Source organism: Gallinula chloropus (genome assembly GCF_964237585.1).
Source record: "Gallinula chloropus genome assembly, chromosome: Z".
In the NCBI taxonomy this organism is placed as follows: domain Eukaryota; kingdom Metazoa; phylum Chordata; class Aves; order Gruiformes; family Rallidae; genus Gallinula; species Gallinula chloropus.
The window spans coordinates 41,566,308-41,589,903 of NC_140089.1; the positions used below are offsets into that span (position 1 = coordinate 41,566,308).

General features: G+C 43.2%; 1 protein-coding gene across 1 annotated transcript; it reads left to right on the forward strand.

The window, feature by feature from the left end:
• Nucleotides 1–1,595: 1,595 nt before the first annotated feature.
• Nucleotides 1,596–21,671, forward strand: PSAT1 (phosphoserine aminotransferase 1; the record flags this gene model as incomplete). The annotated part of the gene is made up of 9 exons (XM_084278410.1): nt 1,596–1,730; nt 5,552–6,107; nt 7,947–8,007; nt 10,330–10,535; nt 12,142–12,314; nt 13,145–13,314; nt 16,127–16,255; nt 18,810–18,947; nt 19,996–21,671. The coding sequence occupies 9 exons, from the start codon at nt 1,596–1,598 to the stop codon at nt 20,099–20,101; spliced, it is 1,674 nt and encodes a 557-aa protein (XP_084134536.1). The 3' UTR covers nt 20,102–21,671.
• Nucleotides 21,672–23,596: the final 1,925 nt, after the last annotated feature.

Sequence of the window (23,596 nt, forward strand, 5' to 3'; positions counted from 1 at the left end):
ACAGACTTCGTCACTTCAGAATAATAGCAGGTAATATATTAATCTGTGTGATTTTTTTTTTAGGTGGTCTCCCAAGCATCTGGGGCCTGTTGCTTAAGTCACGATTCTTTGCTCCTGGTTTTGGTTCGATTGAACAATTTAGATGCAGCCAGCTGCTCTGTTAAAAATGCTACTCCTTCCCTTATACAAACTAAAGCTCTAAAGCCAATCGCTGTGAAGTGCTGGGTGAAGTTACAGGTTCAAAAGTGTTCGGATTCGTGAGGTCAGGAATCAGGAATCTGTTACTTGTCCCTAAAAGTACTGTAAAGAACTTAAGACATTTAATGTGCCTGTAAGCAGGTGCCATAAATACCTTTGTGTTAAATACTACTAGTATTTGCTTTTGAAGTATGAATTATGTCAAAAAGCACAATTTAAACCAAAATTGACCAAAATTCACCACCTTTATATGACTGAGGTGGGTGTATTTTTTTCCAGTGGGATTAGCACTTAGCCATTTTATCTGTCTGTCTATCTATCTATCTATCTATCTATCTATCTATCTATCTATCTATCTATCTATCTAATCAGAAACATGAAGGATTCTCCATCTTGTCACCGGTGCTGTTGCGTAGCACTCTTACTGGGAGAATCTGGAGTGAGCACACTTCACGTACAGTTGAATGTTGGATCTGAAGTCAGTATAGAGGTAACAGATGTAAAGAACTTGGGGAAAAGTATTTTTAAGGCTATCACAAATATTTCAGAAGTAGTGTTTAGTAACAATTCAAAAATGAATTAAAAAATCTGTGTGTAAGTAAAATTATTTTTTATATAAAGTATATTTAAGAATAAACTATTCTAATAACAGGTAATTTTTTTTTCTGCATATGCACACATTTTAAGTGATTATGTAACCATTTCACCCTCAGTTTAGATATAAACTGTTTCAACCTCTTGCTATTAGTTAATGTTTTATGTATTTGTGTTCTTGTTTGACATAAAAGCCTGGAATCAATATGACAGCTATTTGCTAGAGAGCACATTACTGTTTACTTATAAACTGCAAGCGGGTTCTTTTCTACCTTCATCTGGGCTTCCCGAGATTCACTTTTCTCACCTCATAACTGCCATATTTGGAGGCAGATCTCTGAAAAACAAAATAACTCCAAACCCTCCTCTGAACTCCCTGCATCTCGTTCTTAAGTCCCACCAAAATTTGATAGTCTGTCTAGTTTGCTGGACCAGACAAACCAACTGTCTCCTGGATCGGCTGCCAGGTTGCGATGCAGTCAGCATTATTTGTCTTTTAATAATGACGTCAGTTTGTCTGTCATTGTACCAGAGAACTTGTGTGTACTTCTTGTGTGTATTTCTGTGAAATACTTGCTCTCCTTGAGTGAGCTGATCCTTTTCCAGCTGTAGTCAACAAAGGTTTTTTTGTAATACCAAGTCACAACGAACGCAGTGAAGGTTCACTGAAAGCTCTAGAACTTTATTTAAATCTCACACTTCACCTGATTCTGTTTTGTTTTGCTTTTCCAGTCGTGCCTCATAGTAAATACAGGACACTGGTTTTATGTTAATTACACAAATTAACATTCATGGGCAGGGATATGTGGCCCTTGAAGGGTCAGGTTCTCTTCCAAATGCTGGAAGGCAGAAGCATTCCCAGAAGCCATCGTTTTGAAAGCTTACCTTTTATATTGGGCGACTATAAGTATCGATATCGTCAGCTTACTGATCGTGATGTAATAAAAATACGAAATTGTTATTGCTGCAGGGAAGTGTTAAAATAGGAGAAGTCTCAATTCAATAGTAACAAAACTCTGATGCGACCTTCACTATTCCTCTACGTTCTCTCCGACTGAAAGCACGATGCTCCCTTGCGTGTAACAAAAACCAGACTATTCTGTGTTGAGGAACATTCCTGATTTACACATCTTTATCAATTTTATTTACTTCCCATCAATGCACAATGTGATCCAGCACAGTTGTCCTCTGATCTCAGGGGAGCTGCTATTTTTGACCCTTTTGGTTAGGATGGCACTTCCCTGAACTGAAAAACTACAATTACTCGATATTTACTGCCTGTGCTCTGAGCTGATACCAGCACCAGCTGGTATCTATTTTTGTCTCCTAGCTCTTCATGCCAGAGGTTTAAATTATGCTTTTAATTCCAAAATTGTAATTTACCTTGTGGTTTGTACCACACAGTTGGGATACAAGACTGATCCTGCTTCGATGCCGAAGCACCTCCTGTAGCAGTGGCCAGGCTTCCTGACCTGAACCACCAACCCAAACCATTTCTGACGGCTTCTGTGACCTGACCCCTTCCTACTCAGGAAACCTTTTCCTATACAGGTCAGAGTTCAAATCTGCCTCTCTGGGCAGATGTAGGTAGTTTGTACTTACACTACAAAGTGTAAGGTGTTGCACTTGGGCCGGCAGAATCCCAGATAAATATACAGACTGGGACAAGGGCTCCTTGAGAATAGCCCTGCTGAGAAGGACCTGGGTGTCATGGTGGATGAGAAACTTAACCTGAGCCAGCAGTGTGCTCTTACAGCTCACAAGGCCAATGGTATCCTGGGCTCCATCAGAAGAGGGGTGGCCAGCAGGGACAGGGAGGTGATTGTCCCTCTCTACTCTGCCCTCGTGAGGCCCCATCTGGAGTACTGTGTCCAGATCTGGGTCCCCAATACAAGAAAGATGTGGAACTGTTGGAGAGGGTTCAGAGGAGGCCACAAAGATGATCAGAGGCCTGGAGCACGTCCCCTATGAAGAGAGGCTGAGGGAGCTGGGCTTGTTTAGCCTAGAGAAGAGAAGGCTGGGGGGGGACACACACGACCTCATTGCAGCCTTCCAGTACCTGAAGGGAGCATACAAACATGAGGGGAATCAACTTTTTAAAAGGGTAGACAGTGGCAGGACAAGGGAAAATGGATTGAAGCTAAAGGAGGGAAGGTTTACATTAGATATTAGGGGGAAGTTTTTTACAGAGAGAGTGGTGAGGTGCTGGAACAGGCTGCCCAGAGAGGTGGTGGACACCCCATCCCTGAAGGTGTTCAAGGCCAGGTTGGATGGCCCTGGGCAACCTTGTCTAGATCATGTCTAGAGGTTGGTGGCCCTGCCTGTGTCAGTGGGGTTGGAACCGTATGATCTTTGGGGTCCCTTCCAACGCAAACCATTCTGTGATTCTATGACTAAAGTAGGGCCAGTGTTATGGGTAACACTGGGCAGACAGAGGTGTTCAAGAGCTTTATGCAGCTGCCTATGAGATTTGTAGTCTTGCTCAAGATGTTTGACGATTATGGGACTCCATGAAACCCATCTGTTTTCAGTCATACCTAATGGATCATTTTGTCACAGTTGTTTTCCTGCTACTGCCATTAAAATCACTTACGAAGACTGACCACAAGGCAGTATGGGTCCCTAAGTCAATGGGAAGGGACTGGATGACATAGGTAGTCTTCCCTTCTGTGATGCCAGTTTAACTCTATAAATGCTGTGTTCCACAGAGCCTTGCACTAAGGTATCTGTGGAAAGAAAGGTTTAGCTGTTAGGGATATTAGCCTAGGATTTGGCAGACCCAAAGGGAAGTCCCAGCTCTGCTGCCCGTTCTGTCAAATTAATTAATTTTCACAGCTATTCTGGCTTTATTCCCTTTCAACAAAATCCAAATAGTGATTCCGCTGTGAATGGGCTCTTTGGGGAAACTGCACAACCGCAGATTCCTTGCCTTAGAGAAGGTAAGGAATCTTTCAAGATTCTTTGGGTTTTCAAAAGGTAGATCCTGTCAAACTAACCTGATCACCTTCTATGGCAAGGTGACCTGCTTAATGGACAAGGGGAAGGTTGTGGATGTTGTCTACCTGGACTTCAGTAAAGCCTTTGACACGGTTTCTCACAGCATTCTGACTGAGAAACTGGCTGCCACTGGCCTTGACAGGTGGACCCTCAGCTGGGTTAAAAACTGGCTGGATGGCCGGGCCCGAAGGGTGGTGGTGAATGGAACCAAATCCAGCTGAAGGCTGGTCGTGAGTGACATCCCCCAGGGCTCAGTCCTGGGTCCAGTCTTGTTCAACATCTTTATCCATGACCTTGATGAAGGGATTGAATGCTCCCTCAGTAAGTTTTCAGATGACACTAAACTAGGAGGAAGTGTTGATTTGCCTGAGGGTAGGGAGGCTCTTCAGAGGGATCTGAACAGACTGGACTGATGGGCTGAGACCAATGGGATGAAGTTTAACAAGGCCAAGTGTAGAGTGCTGCACATGGGACATAACAACCCCATGCAGCGCTACAGGCTTGGGGGAGACTGGCTGGAGAGCTGTCAGGCAGAGAAGGACCTGGGGGTGTTGGTTGACTGCAGGCTGAGTATGAGCCAGCAGTGTGCCCGGGCAGCCACGAAGACCAATGGAATCCTGGCTTGTATCAAAAACAGTGTGGCCAGTAGGTCTAGGGAGGTAATTGTGCCCCTGTACTCGGCATTGGTGAGGCCACACCTCGAGTACTGTGTGCAGTTCTGGGCTCCTCACCATAAGAAGGACATTGAGGTCCTTGAGCAAGTCTGGAGAAGGGCAACCAGGCTGGTGAAGGGGCAGGAGGGCAGATCATGAGGAACATCTGAGGGAGCTGGGGATGTTTAGCCTGGAGAAGAGGAGGCTGAGGGGAGACCTTATCACCACCTACAACTACCTGAAGGGAGGTTGTAGAGAGGTGGGTGATGGTCTCTTCAGCCAGGTGACAGGAGACAGAACAAGGGGAAATGGCAAGAAGCTGTGCAAGGGAGGTTTAGATTGGATATTAGAAAAAAAATTTTTACTGAAAGAGTTGTCAGGGCCTGGAACAGGCTGCCCAGGGAGGGGGTTGAGTCACCACCCCTGGATGTGTTCAAAAAAAGGGTAGATGAGGTACTTAGGGATATGGTTTAGCATCGGATGGGAATGGTTGGATGTGATGATCTTAAAGGTCTTTTCCAACCTTGTGATTTTGTGATTCTGTGAAGGTGCAGCATCGCCTGAAATTCAGGGCAACCGGGGACTGCTACTTTTAGTTTCTCATGCCTTCATACAGATTACTGTGTTCAGGTAAGTGTCCCAGCTCTGCAGCAGCAACTACATCACGAAAGCACACACTAAAGGTTACAGTACGACTGACTTCCCTTCCCTTCCCTTCCCTTCCCTTCCCTTCCCTTCCCTTCCCTTCCCTTCCCTTCCCTTCCCTTCCCTTCCCTTCCCTTCCCTTCCCTTCCCTTCCCTTCCCTTCCCTTCCCTTCCCTTCCCTTCCCTTCCCTTCCCTTCCCTTCCCTTCCCTTCCCTTCCCTTCCCTTCCCTTCCCTTCCCTTCCCTTCCCTTCCCTTCCCTTCCCTTCCCTTCCCTTCCCTTCCCTTCCCTTTCCCCGCATTCCCGCTGCCCGGGGCGCGCTCCTGGTGGACCCCGACCCACCGCCCAAACTCCCGGTTCCGCGCGGGGCGGCCCCATCCACCGCCCCCCTCGCTCCGCCCCGCCCCGCCCCGCGCCGCCGCCAGCCCGATCACGCTGCCTCCCCGTGGTCTCGCTGCCAATAGGCGGCCGGGGCGCTGCCGGGGGAGGAGCGAGTGCCCGGGGCGCGGTGGCTGCAGCCCCGCCCCCTGGGTGTGTGTGACAGCAGCCAATCAGCGGGCCGGCGGCGGCGGGTTTATATCGGCGGGGCGGCCGGCGCCGCTCGTGGTACCGGGGCCGGCGTTGGTGGCGGGGGTAGCGGCGTCATGGAGTGCGGGCGGCAGGTGGCGAACTTCGGGGCCGGGCCGGCCAAGCTGCCGCGCTCCGTGAGTAGCGGGGAGCCGGGGACCCTTCCCGGCGCGGGCTGGAGCGTTGAAGAGGGAGGGAGGGTGCGGTCTCCGTCGCCCCGGTGCCGCGGGGGGAGCCGTGCTGGCGGCGGCGGGGGCTTTGCCTGCACGCTGACGGGGCGGTGGGACAGCGGCGGGTCCGGGACCTCCGCGGGTGCTGCCCGCGAAGGCCGGAGGCGGGCTGGGGGAGCCCGAGGGAGCGGCGGTGAGCAGCGTTGCCCGCAGGGCAGCGGAACCTCGCTGCGTCTCCGGGTCTCTGGGGAAATGCCCCGCGGTGTTCGGTTGTTGTCTTCTTGTGGGTTGTTGTTTTGGGCTTTCTTTTTGGGTCGCGCTCCCCAGTGCTTCGGGGTTGCTCTCCCGGAGTTTGCCTGATCATCTGGTTGCTCATCGAGGGTTGCGCCAGTTTTGGGGTGCAAAGTGAGCCCCCAGGTGCACGGGGGTACCCGGGCCGAGTACGGCTGTTGTCAGCTGATAAATCACGGAGTAGTTCTCTGAGCAGCCTCTGCCGAAGAGCATGATAATGAGCATCGTGCAGACTCAACCCTCCGGAGAGTTGCATCAGCAGCCATAGATTAGCCAGTTGCATATGGTGAGGGGGTGGTTTCTGCCAAATTGTATGTGTCTGACTTCCAAGTTAAGAGTTTTGTGTTGTGGACGTAGTTCTTCTTTTCCTGGGTTCCTTTGTAGTTTTCCTCACCGTTTTCTGGGCTGCTTCTTTAACGATTCTCCTTAGGTAAACAAATTTACCTTTCCTCCCCCTTTTCTCTTCTTGTGGAAATGTTTGTGCTGGTCTTGAACCCTTGGCTCGATCCTTTCTAGAGCTGCTGCAGTACCCAGCTCCAGCAGGGAGTACTGAGAACCGAGTGTAGGCTTTGAGCAGAGAGCATGGCTGAGCTGCCTGTTCTTAACCTGTCCTCCCCTCTTGCAAATGCAGTGCTCTTCGATGGGCTACTGTATCTCCTTGGTTATTTCACGTTGGATGTGGGCGTATGGAGTGCTCAGCATGAAGATGGACAGAGTTATTCCTGGCTGTTGTACGGTGCATCATAAATGCACGTGCAGATAGTGAGATACGGGATGTCACCGTCAGGTTTTATTGAGCAGTTTAACAAACACTTTCTAATAGTCTGTGTGTTCTCTCTGACGTCCCCCCCTCTCCTGGCATGGAGAAGCTTGTGTGTGGAAACGCAGTGGTTAAAACTTCATGATCTAACATCCAGAGCATCACAGCTGTTCCCGCTAACCTCTTGGCTACAGCTGGCTGGCTGCGCAGGTGCCTGGTCAGCAAGGTAGACTCCTTGTCCTGCAACCGGGCAGAGCATGTGTTTCTGCGGCAGATCCTGGGGCACGTGAATACAGCACTTGGTTTGGAGGCTTTTCTACTGGGTCCCCATCCCCTCCTGTTTCCTTTAGGAGGAACTGAGAATGTTCTGGCTCTCACACAAGATTTTACGTTGCTGATTCAATTATTAGAATCAAATTCTGCTTTGATATTCAAGAGCTGTAGGACAAGAGAGAAAAATGGAAAGACCTCCCCAAGCTGCACGTTGCCTGGCTAGGGCTCAGGGGAGTGACCCGTGCTTTCTGGCTGTCTTAAAACCTTTCTTTGTTTCTTTCCTAATGTTCAATAATATCAAGAAGGCTTGTTTTCAGAAAGTATGGGACTTCTTTCTGTGAAACCAGGCCTTGTCCTGCTGGGTCAGTTTGAGGTATCTGGTTCCTCCAGCTGATTATTTTCTTTGTTTTCTTCAATCCCTTAGTTGTCTTACACAAGTCAAGTGAAAACATGGGGCAGAGTGGTGAGCATTTAAGATGCTTGATTAGAGCACACATTGTGTCCTGTAAAAGGTTGGGAGTGCCATCCACCTCCTAGAAATCTGGAGATGTAGCTGTTGAAAGAACAACTTAAATCATATGCTTGATGTGGAAGCCATGTTTTAGTTGGGCTATTTTATGAAAAGCCTTCAGCTACTAGGTACAATGGAATTGTATTGGTGACCATACCTCTGTTAACCTTGCCTGGCAATCATCAGCTTACTGCAGTGTGGAGCACTTGGCATATGCATGTTGCATCAGTGATGCAGGGCAGTGGAAAATTCCCTCATTTATATGTGGATTTTCTTTTTTTTGTTAGGTACTGTTAGAAGCACAGAAAGAATTGGTGAACTACAAAGGACTCGGCATAAGTGTTCTAGGTAAGAGTTTAAAAATTCTGCATCTTTGAGAATGTAAATGCTTGACCAAATCCTTTAATAAGAATTTTTGGTCTTGGTATTTCAGCACCTCTTCCTGCCTTAGTGCTTTATTCTGGTTAGATATATATATATATATATATATATATATATATATATATATATATATATATATATATATATATGTCCGGAGAATACTTTTGCATACTTCTTTTCTGCTGTTCATCAGGAGACTGTAAAACAATACCTATCCAGATGTTCAGTGATCCAAAACAAATGACTAAAGCAAAAAAAAACCCCAAGCCCTTAAACAACTAATCATATGCAAATCAGTAGTGCTTCTGGATTTTTTGGTAGGGATATGTATGTATGCATAAATGCATAGGCAGTATGAAAAAAGCTACATAGGGTGTCTAGGTGCATACATATATGCACGCACGTGCATGGTATGTGGCAAAAGGCTCTGCATGTGTTTGTTGTATAGCATCCTTCCCATTCGGAAAGCAGTGCTTTCCTGTCATAAGGAGGAGGTGTCTTCTGTGCCATATGGGTCGCTGACTGGCTTTTCAGCACCAGTTGCATGAAAACCTCTGACAAGATGATGGGCAGCATTTTACTGGTCCTGTGAAACCAGTTGCTAAAAAAGATTGTGCAGCAGTCTCTGCAGAATTGGGATTTGTGTTTAAATTGTATGCTTTTACAGATGGAAGAAAAATTATGGATTTAATAGAAGGAATTAGTATGAAGTGTCCTTAATGTTTAGTTAGGAGTCCTGCCTGGAAACATTTTTTAAAAAAACCCAACAAACCCAAACAAAACCCAAAACAAACGCTTGTACCTTACTCTACACTTGCTACAGTATTAGTAGCAGAAAAAATTCTTAGAGGAAAGCATAGACCTTTTTAGGGTGTAAACTATATTTTATCAACAGAAATGCTCGTAGGGGTGGTAAGTTCATGTGGATGCCCAATGTGAATGGACTGGATTTACTTGGATCGAGACATGACTAGAGGTGTAAGTTCTGTGTGTGTGTTTGGGAAGGCTCAGCAAAAATGAGTTGGAGCTGGAAATAGGAGCCTTCAGGCGTTTTGGGTCTGTCTTATAGCAGTTCTTAACACACTTTTTAGATTGCATTTGTGTATTACCATTTTGTTTCATGCCGTTTCTTCTTTCCTTTCCACTGAAGAAATGAGCCATCGGACATCAGATTTCACAAAAATTTTGAACACAGCTGAAAGTCTCCTGCGTGAATTGCTGTAAGTGAATTGCTCCTTTTTCATTTTGTTTGTACTATCTGCACCAGTAATGACTCATGTGGAGACATTTCCTTGAAAGCACCTGCTGTGTTGTTTGGGTTTTTTCCTTTGGACACTGTGTTAGAGTAATTATCTTGGAGAGAACCTTTGCCTGGTGCTGATTTGTTTGATTGTGACAAAGGGCTTTATTAGGTTAAGATGGTTTTTGTGTCTACTATATGCTGACTAGTTGACTTTGTTCTGAAATTTTAACTTTTGTCGCTTCCTTAGAGTTCAGGAAGGTTATCAACTTACTTCAAGAAACAAGTGGAAACAATAGAAATCAGTCCTCTGGTGATACAGAGATGATGTGTACATTAGTCATCAACCTGACCTTACTAACATAAGCTGTATGGATGTCTTTTAGAATCATGGAGCAGGAACTTTTCTCCCACCTGAAATGTGGGACAGTTTTAAAAGTTTTAAATAAATACATTGTATATTAGAATTAATGATCTCAGCAGTTAATTACAGTCCTTTAATGTAAAAGCTTGGCTCTTAGTCAACAGGCAGAGTTATTGACAGGCTGATTTTAATGAATAATTTGAATGAGTAACTTTTTTGTGAACGACTCCTTATGGCACTTGGTTTGCACATGCAACTTACTGTGCAGTTGCCCTTTTGAATTGAAGGGTCTCAAAGCTGAACTCTGCTGTGAGCGCTTTAGTGTGAAGTCCTTGGCCTGACAGATAAAGCCATGAAACTAGCAATAGGCAAAACTAAGAAGTGACCATGAATTCTGCTGGAATATCTCTCAAATTTATGTGTACTATGGTAGAAGAGCTACTCAGGAGTGCATTTGTTTGATGCTGCCCAAGGCAGAGAGGGAGAGCTTCTTTGTAGCAAAACTGTACTCTTAATACTTCAGTTGTTACTCAAAGACCAGTGCTGAGGTAAATTAATGGGGTTTGATCTAATCTCTTAGCCAAGAGTCTTCTAAAATGGCAATATTCGTCCTCAGTTGCTGTTAAATGCATAATACATCTTGTGTCTGCTGGGAATAATACAAATGGTTATTTCTTACATGCAGAAATATACCAGAGAACTACAAAGTTATTTTCCTCCAAGGAGGTGGATCTGGTCAGTTCAGTGCAGTCCCACTTAACCTCATCGGTCTGAAGGAGGGGAGACACGCAGATTATGTGGTTACTGGAGCTTGGTCAGCAAAAGCAGCAAAGGAGGCAGAGAAGTATGCCAAAGTGAATATTGTTCATCCAAAACTAGGAGCCTATACCAGTAAGTTGATGATTACATCCATCCATGTGAATGTTTAGCTTTTTGAATCGCTCCAAAAATTGTTTCAGCTTATCTATTTGGTTATTAAATGTTAACTGGTTATAGAGTTCAGTACCCAGCAACTCTGAATCAAAAGGCTGACTGCCACATCTTTCCATCTTCATCACTGAAGATGTGTTAGATGGCTTAACAGTCTCCACCAGCAAAGAATTGTGAAACTTGGTTGAGGAGATCCCACAAGATAGGTGGCAAGAAGCAAATGTGTATTAGTAGGGAAGTGGTGTGGGGTGTCTATATTTTTTTTTAAATTTTGTTTTGTTATTCAACTAGTTCTTGAGCTATTTGCAGGGATATTCCAAGGTATTCCAGGTGCAATCACTATGAGTTTGTTCTAAAATTTAGAAGCATATCTGTGATCTTAACCTCATTGATCCAGGAGATGGGAGAGCTGCATGCTGTTACCTTCTCTCTGGGGTTCCCAAATACTTATCTCCTCCACTCATGCGTCATAACAGGCAGTTGGCTCTGGAATAGAAGGGCCATTTTCAACTCTTCCTCTTGAAGTTTGTTCCTAGACATAATCTGAATGACTGTAGTGTAGAAGGAAGAAAAAAAGGTTAACTTTAACTGAGGCATTGGGAATCTTTGAGGCAGTCTGTTTCAAAAACATTTTAAGCATACAACTTCTCACTAGAGAGGCGTAGATAATTCTTAGAGCAGGGACACACGAGTTCTAATTTCTACTGCTCACTTTTCCCTGGTCCGAATTATAACACTTGAACTGGGAAGAGTGGCAACAGGAAAGACAAATTATATCTTCCCCCCCTCCCTGTGAGTTAGTATGTTAACTGGTGATTAGGGCACGAACCTGGAAGGTAAGATTATAGCCTCTGAGGCACAGGAAGGAATTGAACCTACACCTTCCCAGTTTAGTGGAATGTATTTGCCATTTGGGAGCTGTAGATAAGGGCAGAGACAGTAAACAATGGTGAAGGCAATAGGAGCACTTTGTTACTGCTTGTGGGTTGGTGGAGAGAAGAAAGGAAGAGCAGCCGTTTGTTCTATACCAAACCTGTTTTGTGCTGTCAGGGCATGCCAGTGCCTTGCCTGTTGACAGAGGAAATCTTAGTTTTGTAAATCAGTTGCAAAGCTGAAATGGGAGGGAGGGAGGTAGCCTGGTGTTCAGCCTGGGCAAGACTGGAATGTTTCTGGGGATGCACTCTGTCAGTGAGGATTTGGATGCTTCAGTGGTTGCAAAGGAGGATTTGTGGACCCACTGTCTAAATTCCTCTGAAATGCTGTTTTGGACCCTGAGGGTATTAGTTTGTGCTCTGGGATTGCAAACCTGATGAAAAACCCTTGAGGAGTAAGGGCTGAATACCAGAATAGTGTTTGCAAGCTTAATGAGGGCTCACCACAGTTTTGGGAATGCTCTAGTAGATTTCTTTTGCAGATAATTTACATCCTTCTGGTAACAAGATAACTAATACTTTATACTGCAGAATCATTCTGGGTCTGTACTTAAGTCCTGTGCTTAAGTAAAATTGCATGCCTGGAAAATTACTTGTCTCTAGTGACCTTTGGCTTTCTTTTTTGTCTGTCTCAGACATTCCTGATCCAAGCACTTGGAATCTTAATCCAGATGCATCTTATGTCTATTACTGCGCTAATGAGACTGTTCATGGTGTGGAGTTTGACTTTGTACCTGATGTTAAAGGAGCAGTCTTGGTTTGTGATATGTCTTCAAACTTCCTATCCAGACCTGTGGATGTTTCTAAGGTACAGCTTTGTACACAGTGGCTGCACAAAGCATTTTCAAACTTCAGTGCACATTATTAGGCACTCTGAAGTCTCTGGCTGGCCAGAGATGCTGAGTAATGAAATTATGAAAATAATATTTTGTTAATTAGGCATCTGATGGTAGATACAGATTTTGAAATTTGAAGTTTGACATTTCTATCTGACCTCTTTCAGCAAAAGCATGTTAAACTATGTTGAAAGTGTTCATGTTAATAGCTGTCCAAGATTATTTGTTCACTGTGTGGTCTTCACCAATGCTCTCACTGTAAAATATCTGCTGAATCGGCATAGTATCTCGTATGTAGGTAGTGTGTATGCCTACAGCAAGGTACTGTGAATCAGAGTTTTTGATCCTGCTGCTTACACAAAAAAAAGAATCTGTCCCCTTTTAAGCTGCTAAAACTTCCTGTGCCTCAATTGCCATGTTTCATATAGAGAGGTGGAACATAGTTCTTGCTTATGTTTGTGAAGTGTGTTAGGAGTGGGGAGTGTAACTGACTAGTGATGTAGTGTGCTTGACCTACAGAAGGGGAAGTTGTTGTTGTGCTCATCAACAGGGGGGAAATGTATGATGCCTGTTCTGAAATATCTCCCTTAAATGAAGCTAATGGTTCTGATAATAGACATAGGTGGGATAACAACTGTAGCTGTGTGTGCACTTTGCAATCAGAACTTCTCCTGACTTGACCTACAACTTGTTTGTTTTCAGTATGTTCTCCAAACTGCCCAGTTGACTTGTATAATGATACTGGTGTATGAGTTGCTTAACTGAGGTCTGCCAGTGAGTCTTCCTCTTCTTTCTTTTAAAGTTTGGGGTGATCTTCGCCGGTGCTCAGAAGAATGTTGGCTGTGCTGGAGTCACTGTTGTAATAGTGCGTGAGGACTTGCTGGGATTTGCGCTGAAAGAATGCCCTGTAGTGCTGGATTACAAAACACAAGCAATGAACGGCTCGCTGTACAACACTCCTCCGTGCTACAGGTAGCTTTACCCTGCTATGCAGTATCTCTCCGCTCAAAAAGCTACTGCACTGCCATCTGCTGCTCTCATCAAGAAAAGTTTCAGCAGTTGAGCGTTTCCCTTCAAGTCACTGGCATGGTGGAGTTTCTCATGATTCCTGTGAAGACACAGGAAGCCTCCAGCCATGTGACTGTAGGAGGTTTTGGTGTTGCCGGGTGGGGCTTGGACATAAAGGGCATAGTATCTTTAGAAGTAAGTTTGTCCATTGTAGAAGCTTAATGATTTACACAAGCACAGCTCTAGTCAGTTCAGTGGTGATACTTGTATTGTTGCAAGTGTGTAACTTGTAAGACTTAAGTGATTTCTGGAACACTCAGTACAGTTTTTATTCAGTTTCTTCCTGAGGTTGTCTGCAGCATTTCGACCTCTGTATCCTTATCCCTGTAAAAAAAAAAAAAATTAAAGGCATTTTAGTAATTTATTTGCTCTATTCTCTAGTACAGCTTCACTTCTCTTTTTTTTTTTATTCCCAGTGGTTGGCTTGGCATCCAAAAATAAAATTGGTCTAGCTTCATAATCATTGCAAGTAATCAGGGTAATAAAATCCACATGTACCTGGTGATTTCATGTATTCAAGAAGCAGAACAGACTACGACTCTTGTCTACATTTGTATCTCCTGTCTTCTAATAGGCAGTTAAATGATGCTTCACTACTGGAATACTGAGGTGTTGAGCCAGTAGTATCTACTCCTTCTTTATCTGGAGTACTGTTACACCAATATTCACTAAAATTATTATTTTAAAGAAAACATGGTGACCAAAATTGACAAATCTGGGAACACTGTGAAATTTTCTCTCTGAACGGACCTTTGTAACGTGGGCAGTATGTGAATCTTTCTTCCCAGTGATTGATAAAGCCTCTATTTCGTGATTGATTATTCTCCTGACTGCCAAGTCACACATACTGTTTTGGACACTGTGTACTTGTACATGCCAGGTTTTAAATCCAGCCATTCATGTTTTTCCAAGTACAGAGCTATTTCCATTTGAAAAAAAGCAAAGTTCTGCTTCATCTCAGCACTTGAACACAGCCTTGCTCCTCTGGTTTGAAGAGCAAAACCAAATTAAATTCTGCAGCTTTATTTTAGCCAGTGCAAAGAATTTCTAAAAAGAAAGTGCTGCTTTAGCTGTAACTTGGTATCTGTCAGTAACATTAACAGGGTAGTGGGATATTAAGGAACCTGAAAAAAAAAGTTGAACTAACAGTTGTTCTCCTCACAATCACTCTCTTGCCAGACTTCAGTTCATGCTGCAGACCCACATTGGATCCAGGGTGTAGCACAGACTGAAATGCTGGCAGGCTGCACATCTGTCTGGCTTGGCTCTAAATGCCTGTTCCAGTTTTTTTTGTAAGGAACTGGCAGAGCTTCTTAGTTCTCTTTCTCTGCTCTTTTCCTTGCACTCTCTAATGGCTTGCTGGCAAACAGGCAGGAAATATTAACTGAATTTGCAAAAGCTACTTCAGCAGGATGTTAAATTAAATTAAGGTGATGCTAATGGCTTTCACCTCTTGGCACTACAGAGCTTGACTCTTTGACCTTAATCTGCTTTGCTGAAATTAACAATGAATTTGCTATAAAAATCTCATTTCCAGGCTCCAAGGGTTTATTTAGCATTTAAAATTGCTCCAGAAATGTTATTTTGACTGACGTGGAAGAAGGATAAACGATTTCAGCTGGCTAGGCCTTGTGGATGGCTCTTAAGGCTGAGTTCTCTAAACTTCCTCCAAGATCTCTCGCTCAGGGAAGTGAGGGCAAGAGATGTGTGTGGCCCTGTATATTTGGCAAGGGCCTAGGCTGTACTTGAATCCTCTATGCTGTTGTAAATGTGGCACGACTGTGCTCTCAAAGCCATAATGTGCTTTGTATAAAAGGCAGTCTGTAAGCTCAGCTGTTCTGCAGTGCTCAAAGATTTGTTGCTCGCATCCCCTGAGAAATTAAAATAGTGCTGTTTAAAACAGCCTCCTGCCAGACCTGCGTTGGGGAAACTTGTCGGGTAGCGTTCTGAGCACTCCCTTGGAATCTGTAATGAAGGGATTAATAAAAGCAAACTTATTGGAAACAAGCCATTAAAAACTTGTGAACGGTTTATTATGTAAAGTGTTGTAGTCGTGGGAAATGCCTGAACTTGAACAAGCTGAGTTTTGTAGCAAAAGCACAAAGGCAAAAGGCCCAGGGGATTTTTTTATGTTGCACTTAGTAACTAGCATTGAAGTACTTGGTCACAAGCCACATGATGCCAGTAGGCTTCCAGATCTCTACTTAGAACTGGAATGGCAATGAATAGTTATGTGTAATACATCATTTTTTTGTTTTGCCAAACTTCACTGTTCATGAGGGGGGGCAGGGAAGGGATTTTTTAACACTTAAGAAAATGGGATTAGATTTCTAGCTTTATTAAAGCACATATATTTGAGTTTCTCCCTGTGTCTTTGCTAGCACAGCTGCATGGGGTGGGTGCTACTTGGGAGCCCTTCAGGGCTACAGAAAACCTGCAGGACTTGTCCTGCTGTGGTGCAAAGGATTAAGTTTGGTCCAACAGATTTGTGTAGGATTGAATTTCAGAATTTCATCTGTGTCAAAAAAACCTCACTGTCTGCTTTGAATTGTCATAATTTGTAAAATAGTCCAAGTTCAGTGTTAATCTTAAGCACCGTAAACACCAAACAGTAGCATCGTGTTGCTGAAGCATTTTGTGAACTATTAAACAGGACTGTTACTTCATCCTGGGTTTTTTTAATAATCTGACTGAAAAATGTTCTTTCTTGTTGCAGTATTTATATCATGGGACTGGTGCTGGAATGGATAAAGAATAATGGTGGAGCTGCAGCTATGGATAAACTTAGCTTAATCAAATCACGAATGATTTATGATATTATAGACAAATCTAATGGATTCTATGTGTAAGTTGTTATGGGTTTTTCCCCCTTGGTTTCAATATCTGATGCAGAGACAAGCATATTCATAGCTTTTAGAAGTCTGATAGCAGTATATTGTTGAAGTTACCTTTTCAGCATATAGAAGTCTTGTAGAATCCTACAGGAATTTGTGCAACGCGTTTGCTTGGTAACTACCCAAGGAGGAGCCTCATTCCAGTAGGAACCTAGTTCAAGTTAATCTGTGTAGACCAGTTGTGAAGTGTATTATTAACGTGTCTTCTAAACTTAGAATAAAGTGCAGGAGCCTAGGAGAAGGGTACGTGAAGACCAGGCTGTATGCGTACTGAATCTCTTGGGGGAAATGGTCCAAACCCAGAGGAAGTGGCTTAGAAGTTGTAGGGACTATATCTGCATCACATTCTTTCTACCATCTCTTTTAGTAGTCAAAGGCTCTGCTTTTTCTATGTTAAGCAGAGCATTTTCTTTTAGCTAATAGCCGTAAGTTCTGAGACACTTGCTGAAGTAGAAAGGTCAGACCTAGATGCAGGCAAAATGTAATGTGCTTCATGTGAAATGTAATATTCTTTTTGTACACTTTATTTTCTTTAGTTATTTTTGATGGTTTTACAAAGCAGATTTACTCCCCCCTGATTTTTATATACTGTTGCAAGGTATCTTTGAGCTCACAGGACTCAAAATATGTATAGTTAACAGCTGATGCTGTAATTCAGAAAAATTCCAATACTTGCCAAGCTCAAAGACTAGTAATTGACTATGAAACTGCAAAATATTTTTCTTCATCTTCAGTATAAAATCAGCAGTTTTGGGACCTAATTAACTTTCAAGTCAAAGTTGGAATAGGGCAAATTAAATTTGGATTTTAAATTAAAGCTGTCTGCAACCTTAATTGGCGGGGATATAGTTTCATCATCATATTTAATACATTCTGCTTATCTACTTAGTTAATGAGAACAGCTTTGCCTTTAGCATTGTCATGATCAGGATTGTGATCCTACTCTAATGAAATCCTGAGGGTTTTTCATAAACCTCGGTAAGCAAATGAAGCCTTGAGAAAACATTTTGTGAGACATAGACATCTGTTTCTGGCAAGCTGGTGGGCAAGACCATGAGTGGGGAACGTGATGCAGACGGGACGGTGAACAGTCAGCTGGGAAGGCACAGCAAGCTTTGCTGGCTGAGCTGCGTGCATCCTACTAAGCAATGCAGCTAAATAATGAGGTGTGGTGTGGGGGGTTTTTTATTTTTGATTTTATTGTATCTCTGACTATCTGAAGCTGCCTTCCCAGCTGTAACGTGCCACCTAATCTGTGGCATGCTTCGCTGGGTAAGCAGCGTGACAAGCCGTTTAGTGAGTGGAGGCTTTTCTTCCATGAGGTCCCGTGTGGCATTTGCAGTTTGCTTTCCAAAGTCTGTGTGGTAACTGATTTACATGGCATTGCCTAATGGCAACTAGATACTCTAAAAAAAACCCCCAAACCCTACAGCATACCTACAATTATTCAAATATGGGAATGTTCACAAGCATATGCCTTTGCAGAGTGTTTTCCTGCTTCCATCTGAAGCAGAAAATTTGCATAGGCAGATATTAGGATCGGTCTCTTTGTCTCTTCATAATGGAGATATCTGTACAAAGGAACAAGGGAAGAACTACAAAAGAATGATACCCGTTCTTTGTCAAATAGAATAATAATAGGTGTGAAATTTACATACAGTTTATAAGAACCTATTTCTAATGAATCCGTGCAAGAATCTACACCACAGCCCTAGGAAAGAATAGATCTGGAGGCTTCTTATCTCCTTTGTAACTAGAAACACTAAATAAAAATATTTAAACCTCCTCCCTTTCCATTCTTCAAAAATTAATTCAAGGAAACTTCTTTAAAGGTACATTGAATGTTCCACTTCAGATTAAAACAATTTCAAGACATTAAAGAGCTGTGATGCACTTCATATGTTGTGGCCATGTATGCAATGCAAGATTTGTCCTAGAGATGTCTCTTCTACTTAGGATATTCAGGATTCTGAATAGTACTAGTGTAGAAAGTGGTCTGAAACCAGTAATAAATTTTGATGTCCATGGGAATTTCCTTATTATAATTTAGCTCTGGTTATTGGAGTCAAGCTCAGTTCTTGTAGTGCTTTGTGACTAGCTGAATAAAAATAAGTGTTCCAATACTTTGATGATAAACAGAAAAAACTGCTTGAGACTTAAAAGTTCACTGTCAGCTAACCTCATTTACCCTAGGGAATGTAACTGAGACTGTTGTGGGTGGAGTGGTGGTTTTCATTATGTTTTTCTAAATTGTGTCTCTTTACAAGTCTCCTGTGTGCTCCTCTGCAACAATTTTGAATATGTCTGTAAACATTTCGTTACTGTTTTTCAATTATTATACTTGGTTAAAAAAGGAAGGTTGCTTTCTCTTGCAAAAAGTGACGATGTTTTTCAGTTATGGAGGGATGACTTTGGTGCTAAACAGTTGCAAGTGTTTGTGTGTGTAGCTGAGAATGTAAACTCAACGAAAAATGGGTTAATCATTACATTCTGCAACTTTTCTAGATGCCCAGTGGAGAAGAAGAACCGAAGCAGAATGAATGTCCCATTCCGTATTGGCAGTATCAAGGGTGATGAAGCACTGGAAAAGAAATTTCTTGAGAAAGCTGTGGAACTTAACATGATATCTCTGAAAGGGCATAGGTGGGTGTCGGTCAGGTGAATCCTTTCCCTGTGCAGAATCATAGAATGCTTTGGGTTGGAAGAGACCTCAAAGATCAGCTTGTTCCAACACCCCTGCCATGGGCAGGGACATCCCCACTAGGCCAGGCAGGTTGCCCAAAACCCCATCCAAACTGGCCTTAAATGCTGCCAGGGAGATGGCTTCCACAGCCTCTCTGGGCAACCTGTTCTAGAGCCTCACTACCCTCATGGCTCTTCCTAATGTCTAACCTAAACCTACCCTCTTTCAGCTTGAAACCACTGCCCCTTGTCCTATCACTGCACTCCCTGGTGAACAGTCCCTCTCCCACTCTCCTGTAGGCCCCCTTTAAGTATTGGTAGACCACAATTACGTCACCCTGGAGCCTTCTCTTCTCCAGGCTGAACAAACCCAACTCTAGCAGCCTCTCTTCACAGGAGAGGTGCTCCAGCCAGCCCCCTCATCATCTTTGTGGCCTTCCCCTGGACTCGCTGTAAACTGTTGCTGTAGTGGTACAGCAGCAGGCAGTGTGTGTGGACTCACCAGCCTTTTCCACTCACTCTTTCACAAGCTGTTCCTTGTATTGGTTTGGCACCACTTGGGAATGGCAGTCTAGAGACTGCTGGTGACTCACCTACTGCCTAGGTGTGGTAAGGAGAGCTTTCTCTTTAATTCTGCTTTTCCTTCCAGTATGGTAAACCTGGCTCTGTGCAAAGGCCACAGAATCTGACCTCCAGTCATTTTCTGTCACTATGTACTTTCTTGGCTTTATACAATGTCTTGGTTGCAAGAGTTCCAGTGTTCAGTGGTGTTTGTGGGATTAAAAAAGATAGCTTTTTGATGTCACAGGGCTGTACTGTTGGAGCTGTAACTAGCTTCTCTAGATCGCATGCATGCCTTGAAGAATTAACTGTTGCTTCTCATTCACAGAAAATGTGAATTATATCCCTTTGGAATAGGGCTACATTTAAAGGTCTGTGAATGCTATTAATGGCCTTTTTAGAATATTAAAAAACCTTTGTATTTTCTTCTCTCCTCTTCTCAATTCAGGTCTGTGGGAGGAATCCGTGCCTCTCTTTATAATGCAGTGACTGTAGAAGATGTTCAGAAGCTTGCAACATTCATGAAAAGCTTCATGCAGATGCATCAGTCATAAATACCCATGGGTTAGAGCCATGCTGCACACCTACAAAATAAAAGCTAAAGAGTTTGAAAGCTATTGTGGTACTGCACGGCTGTAGTGCACAACTTATATCTTGTAGTTTCCTCTCGCTATTTTAGTTAATGAGGCCTAATCTTGCAATGACTTGGCAGTCTTGGCTTCACTGAAGGTATGAGGATCCCCACAGTAATCAAGATTGGCTCCAAAATTTGTGGAACAGTATTCTTAATGTGTAGTTAGAATGTGAGTAGAGCATTGTCAGACGCTGTGGATCTGAGTCTCTTGCTTCCAGTCACAGGTAACTACTTCAGGAATGCCTTGTTTTCATTAAACTTCAGGAAGCAAAATTTGTGAACCTTTCTCTAGCACTTTACATGTGCTCTGGCTGCACCATGAAGCTGGAAGTAATGCTAAGTGTTCTCCAAGTATATCTAGCTGTTTTATCAGATTATTCTAACAGAGTGCCACCAGCAGTATTGAGGAGTTAATATCTGTGTTCCTAACTTCAGGGCCTTGCTTTTGGACTTGTACTCCTATGCTTTAAGCACTATCATAACAGTTCTGTGTGGCAATATCCATTGTGGTTAAAGTCTGTAGGACTGGGCCTTTTTCATGCTATCATTTATTGGTTTAAAGCTAAGATGCATGAGTCTGTAATTAAACCAATTTATAAGATGTTGTTTATTTCCCTGTGCATTTTATATATTAAACTTCTCTAGGTTATTAATTCCATATTCTTATATTAGAGTATATGTATTTGTTCCTGTCAAACCTGTTTTTAATCTGTAACTTTATGCCAAACTAGATTGCTGTATTCCCCTTTTGGGTCTGATTTTCTCTGCACTGACTTCCTGCCCCAAATCACAGCAGACTTTTTTGTCTGGTGCTTCTCAAATGTCCTCTCTGTCTACTTGCTCCAGTATTTTTCCTTGCCTTTTCATTGCTTCAGTTCCTTAGCCTTTTGTATGTGGAGCCTTGCCCAGCTGCAGTAAATAAGCCTTGACTTCTTTGCCTTTTCCTACATCATATTTTTAGTCCAAATTTCTTGCTTTTGATCCTTCTGGCTTATTCCAGACTTTGATACTCTGGGTTGAAGAAGGAACTGTGACTGTGCAGAGATCTTCAGATCTTCTGTGATACAGTACCCTTCAGTTACTCTTCCTTATCAGCTTGTGAATTTACTGTCAGGAGCCATATATTGACACTGGTCTCCTGTTTTTAACTTACATAGAAGCTATCGGCTAGCATCATTGTGCTTAGCATTACTGCAGCTGGTTTCAGACTGTAAACTCTTTGTTACAGAATGGGGATTTTTTTTTTGATTTTTTTTTTTAATGTAACATCAGTACAGTGTTAACAATTTTGTAATGATGACTGTCCCTTTCTTGGTGAAACCACACAGCAAGTCAGTGGACTTGTGCATGGGTTAAGTTACATTCCTATCTAAAAAAGTCATCACTTTAAGATTGCATTTTATGACATAATTTTACAAGATTTTTGTTAATTTAGTGTAACTCAAAGTAAATAAATTGGGTGAAGAAAATAAAACTTAATGACAGCATGCCATGAAGTACTAGTGTGTCTGAGTCTTTGTCACTTTGAGAAGTCATGCATAATGCATGTTAGAATTTTAGATGTGAGTATCATTCTTTTCCCTCTAAAGCAAGCTTCCCTCATTTATGTTTTTATATTACTTTCTGGAAATAGTCTTTCCTACACCTAGCAGGAGTATTGCTATGAGAAGGCTTTGAGAACCTTTTTGCCCTGCCATTCATGAAGATCTAATTCAGGTTCCATATTAAGCTTTTTTAAAAATATTCTAAAGTTTAAAAAAAAAACAAACCCAAAACCAACTTTCTAAAGTTCTACTTCCTCTGAGTTTTGAGCACTTGTTTTCAACAGTAGCTGGGGCTTGTATCTCTTCCTAAAAGTGAACAAACCTTTCTGTGCCAGCCTTCCCTTTCTCTTAGCTGGCACACTTTTATGTGTGATGGCAAACCTTGCACTGCTGCATGTAGCTGTCTTGAGATACCAACAGGGAACCTCTTTGCTGCTTCTGCAATGTGCATAGCATCTTGCCAGTTGGGCTTCTTTACCCAGAAAGGCAAAAATGGTGTAAAAGCGAAATGCAGAATGAAGACTGTTCTTCAGTGATGGCAATGATGGACTTAGTACATTAAGGGCATGCAGTAAGGCTGGGAAGACTGGAGCATGTGCTGAATGAATTAGTTACTTGAGATACATTTCAGTCATTGATGCAACAGTTCTACCTTTCAAAGCCACACTCCTGAAAGATGTCATCAGGTTATAGAGCTGTGGGGGACAGAGAAATCCTAACTTCCCCTCATCAAATTAATAGGAGGAATTTCATCAAAGCATTGCTGAGAGTTCTGTTTTTTTTCCCTTGTGTCAACACTTTCAAGCTGGGTCAATAAATGCACTGTTTGGAAGCAGGGCTTTTCCTGATGTGGTATGACTGCTTATGAGAAATTTTAAAATGTTGAAAAAAGTAAATCTTATCTGAGCTTGTGCATATAGAGAGGGAAATAGAAGAGGAGGTCTTCCCAGTGAAGAGTGCCTTCAATTCCTCTCCTATTGAGTTGTCTCTATTACATCTCCTAGCTTTTGTGTTTGATTTCACAAAAGTGGTTCCTAGCATTCTTTAGTTTGTAGCATAAAAATCCCTGGCTGCTGTCTTTCCTCAGCCTGGCCTAAGCTGAGAAAGTTGCTGAGGAGGTTGCACCCTCCCTCTCTTCCTGCTCTGCACAGGGAGGAGTGCTCTAGCCCAAGTGAGAGCAAATTTGAGGTTCAAGAAAGCCAAGTGCAGGACTCTGCACTTGGGGCATAACAACCTGTGCAGCCATACAGGCTTGGGAAAGACTGTCTGGAGAGCTGTCAGGCAGAGAAGGACCTGGGGTTGTTTGTTGACTGCAGGCTGAGTATGAGCCAGCAGTGTGCCCAGATGGCCAAGAAGGCCAATGGCATCTTGGCTTGTATCAGAAGCAGCATAGCCAGTAGGTCCACAGAAGTGATTGTGCCCCTGTAGTCGTCAGCATTGGTGAGGTTGCACCTTGAGTACTGTGTCCAGTTCTGGGCTCCTCACCATAAGAAGGTCATTGAGGTCCTGGAGTGTGTCCAGAGAAGGGCAACCAGGCTGGTGAAGGGGCAGGAGGGCAAATCATATGAGGAGCGGTTGAGGGACCTGGGGTTGTTTAGCCTGGAAGAAGGAGAGAAGAGGAGGCTGAGGGGAGACCTTATCACCACCTACAACTACCTGAAGGGATGTTGTAGATAGGTGGGTGTTGAACTCTTCATCCAAGTGACAGGTGAGGGGAAATGGCCTCAAGCTGTGCCAGGGCAGGTTCAGATTAGATTCTTCACTAGAAGAATTTTCTGGATGTTGAACCAGCTGCCCAGGAAGGCAGTTGAGTCACTGAGCTTGGATGTATTTAAAAGACAGGAAGATGAGGTGTTCGGGGATTGGTTTAG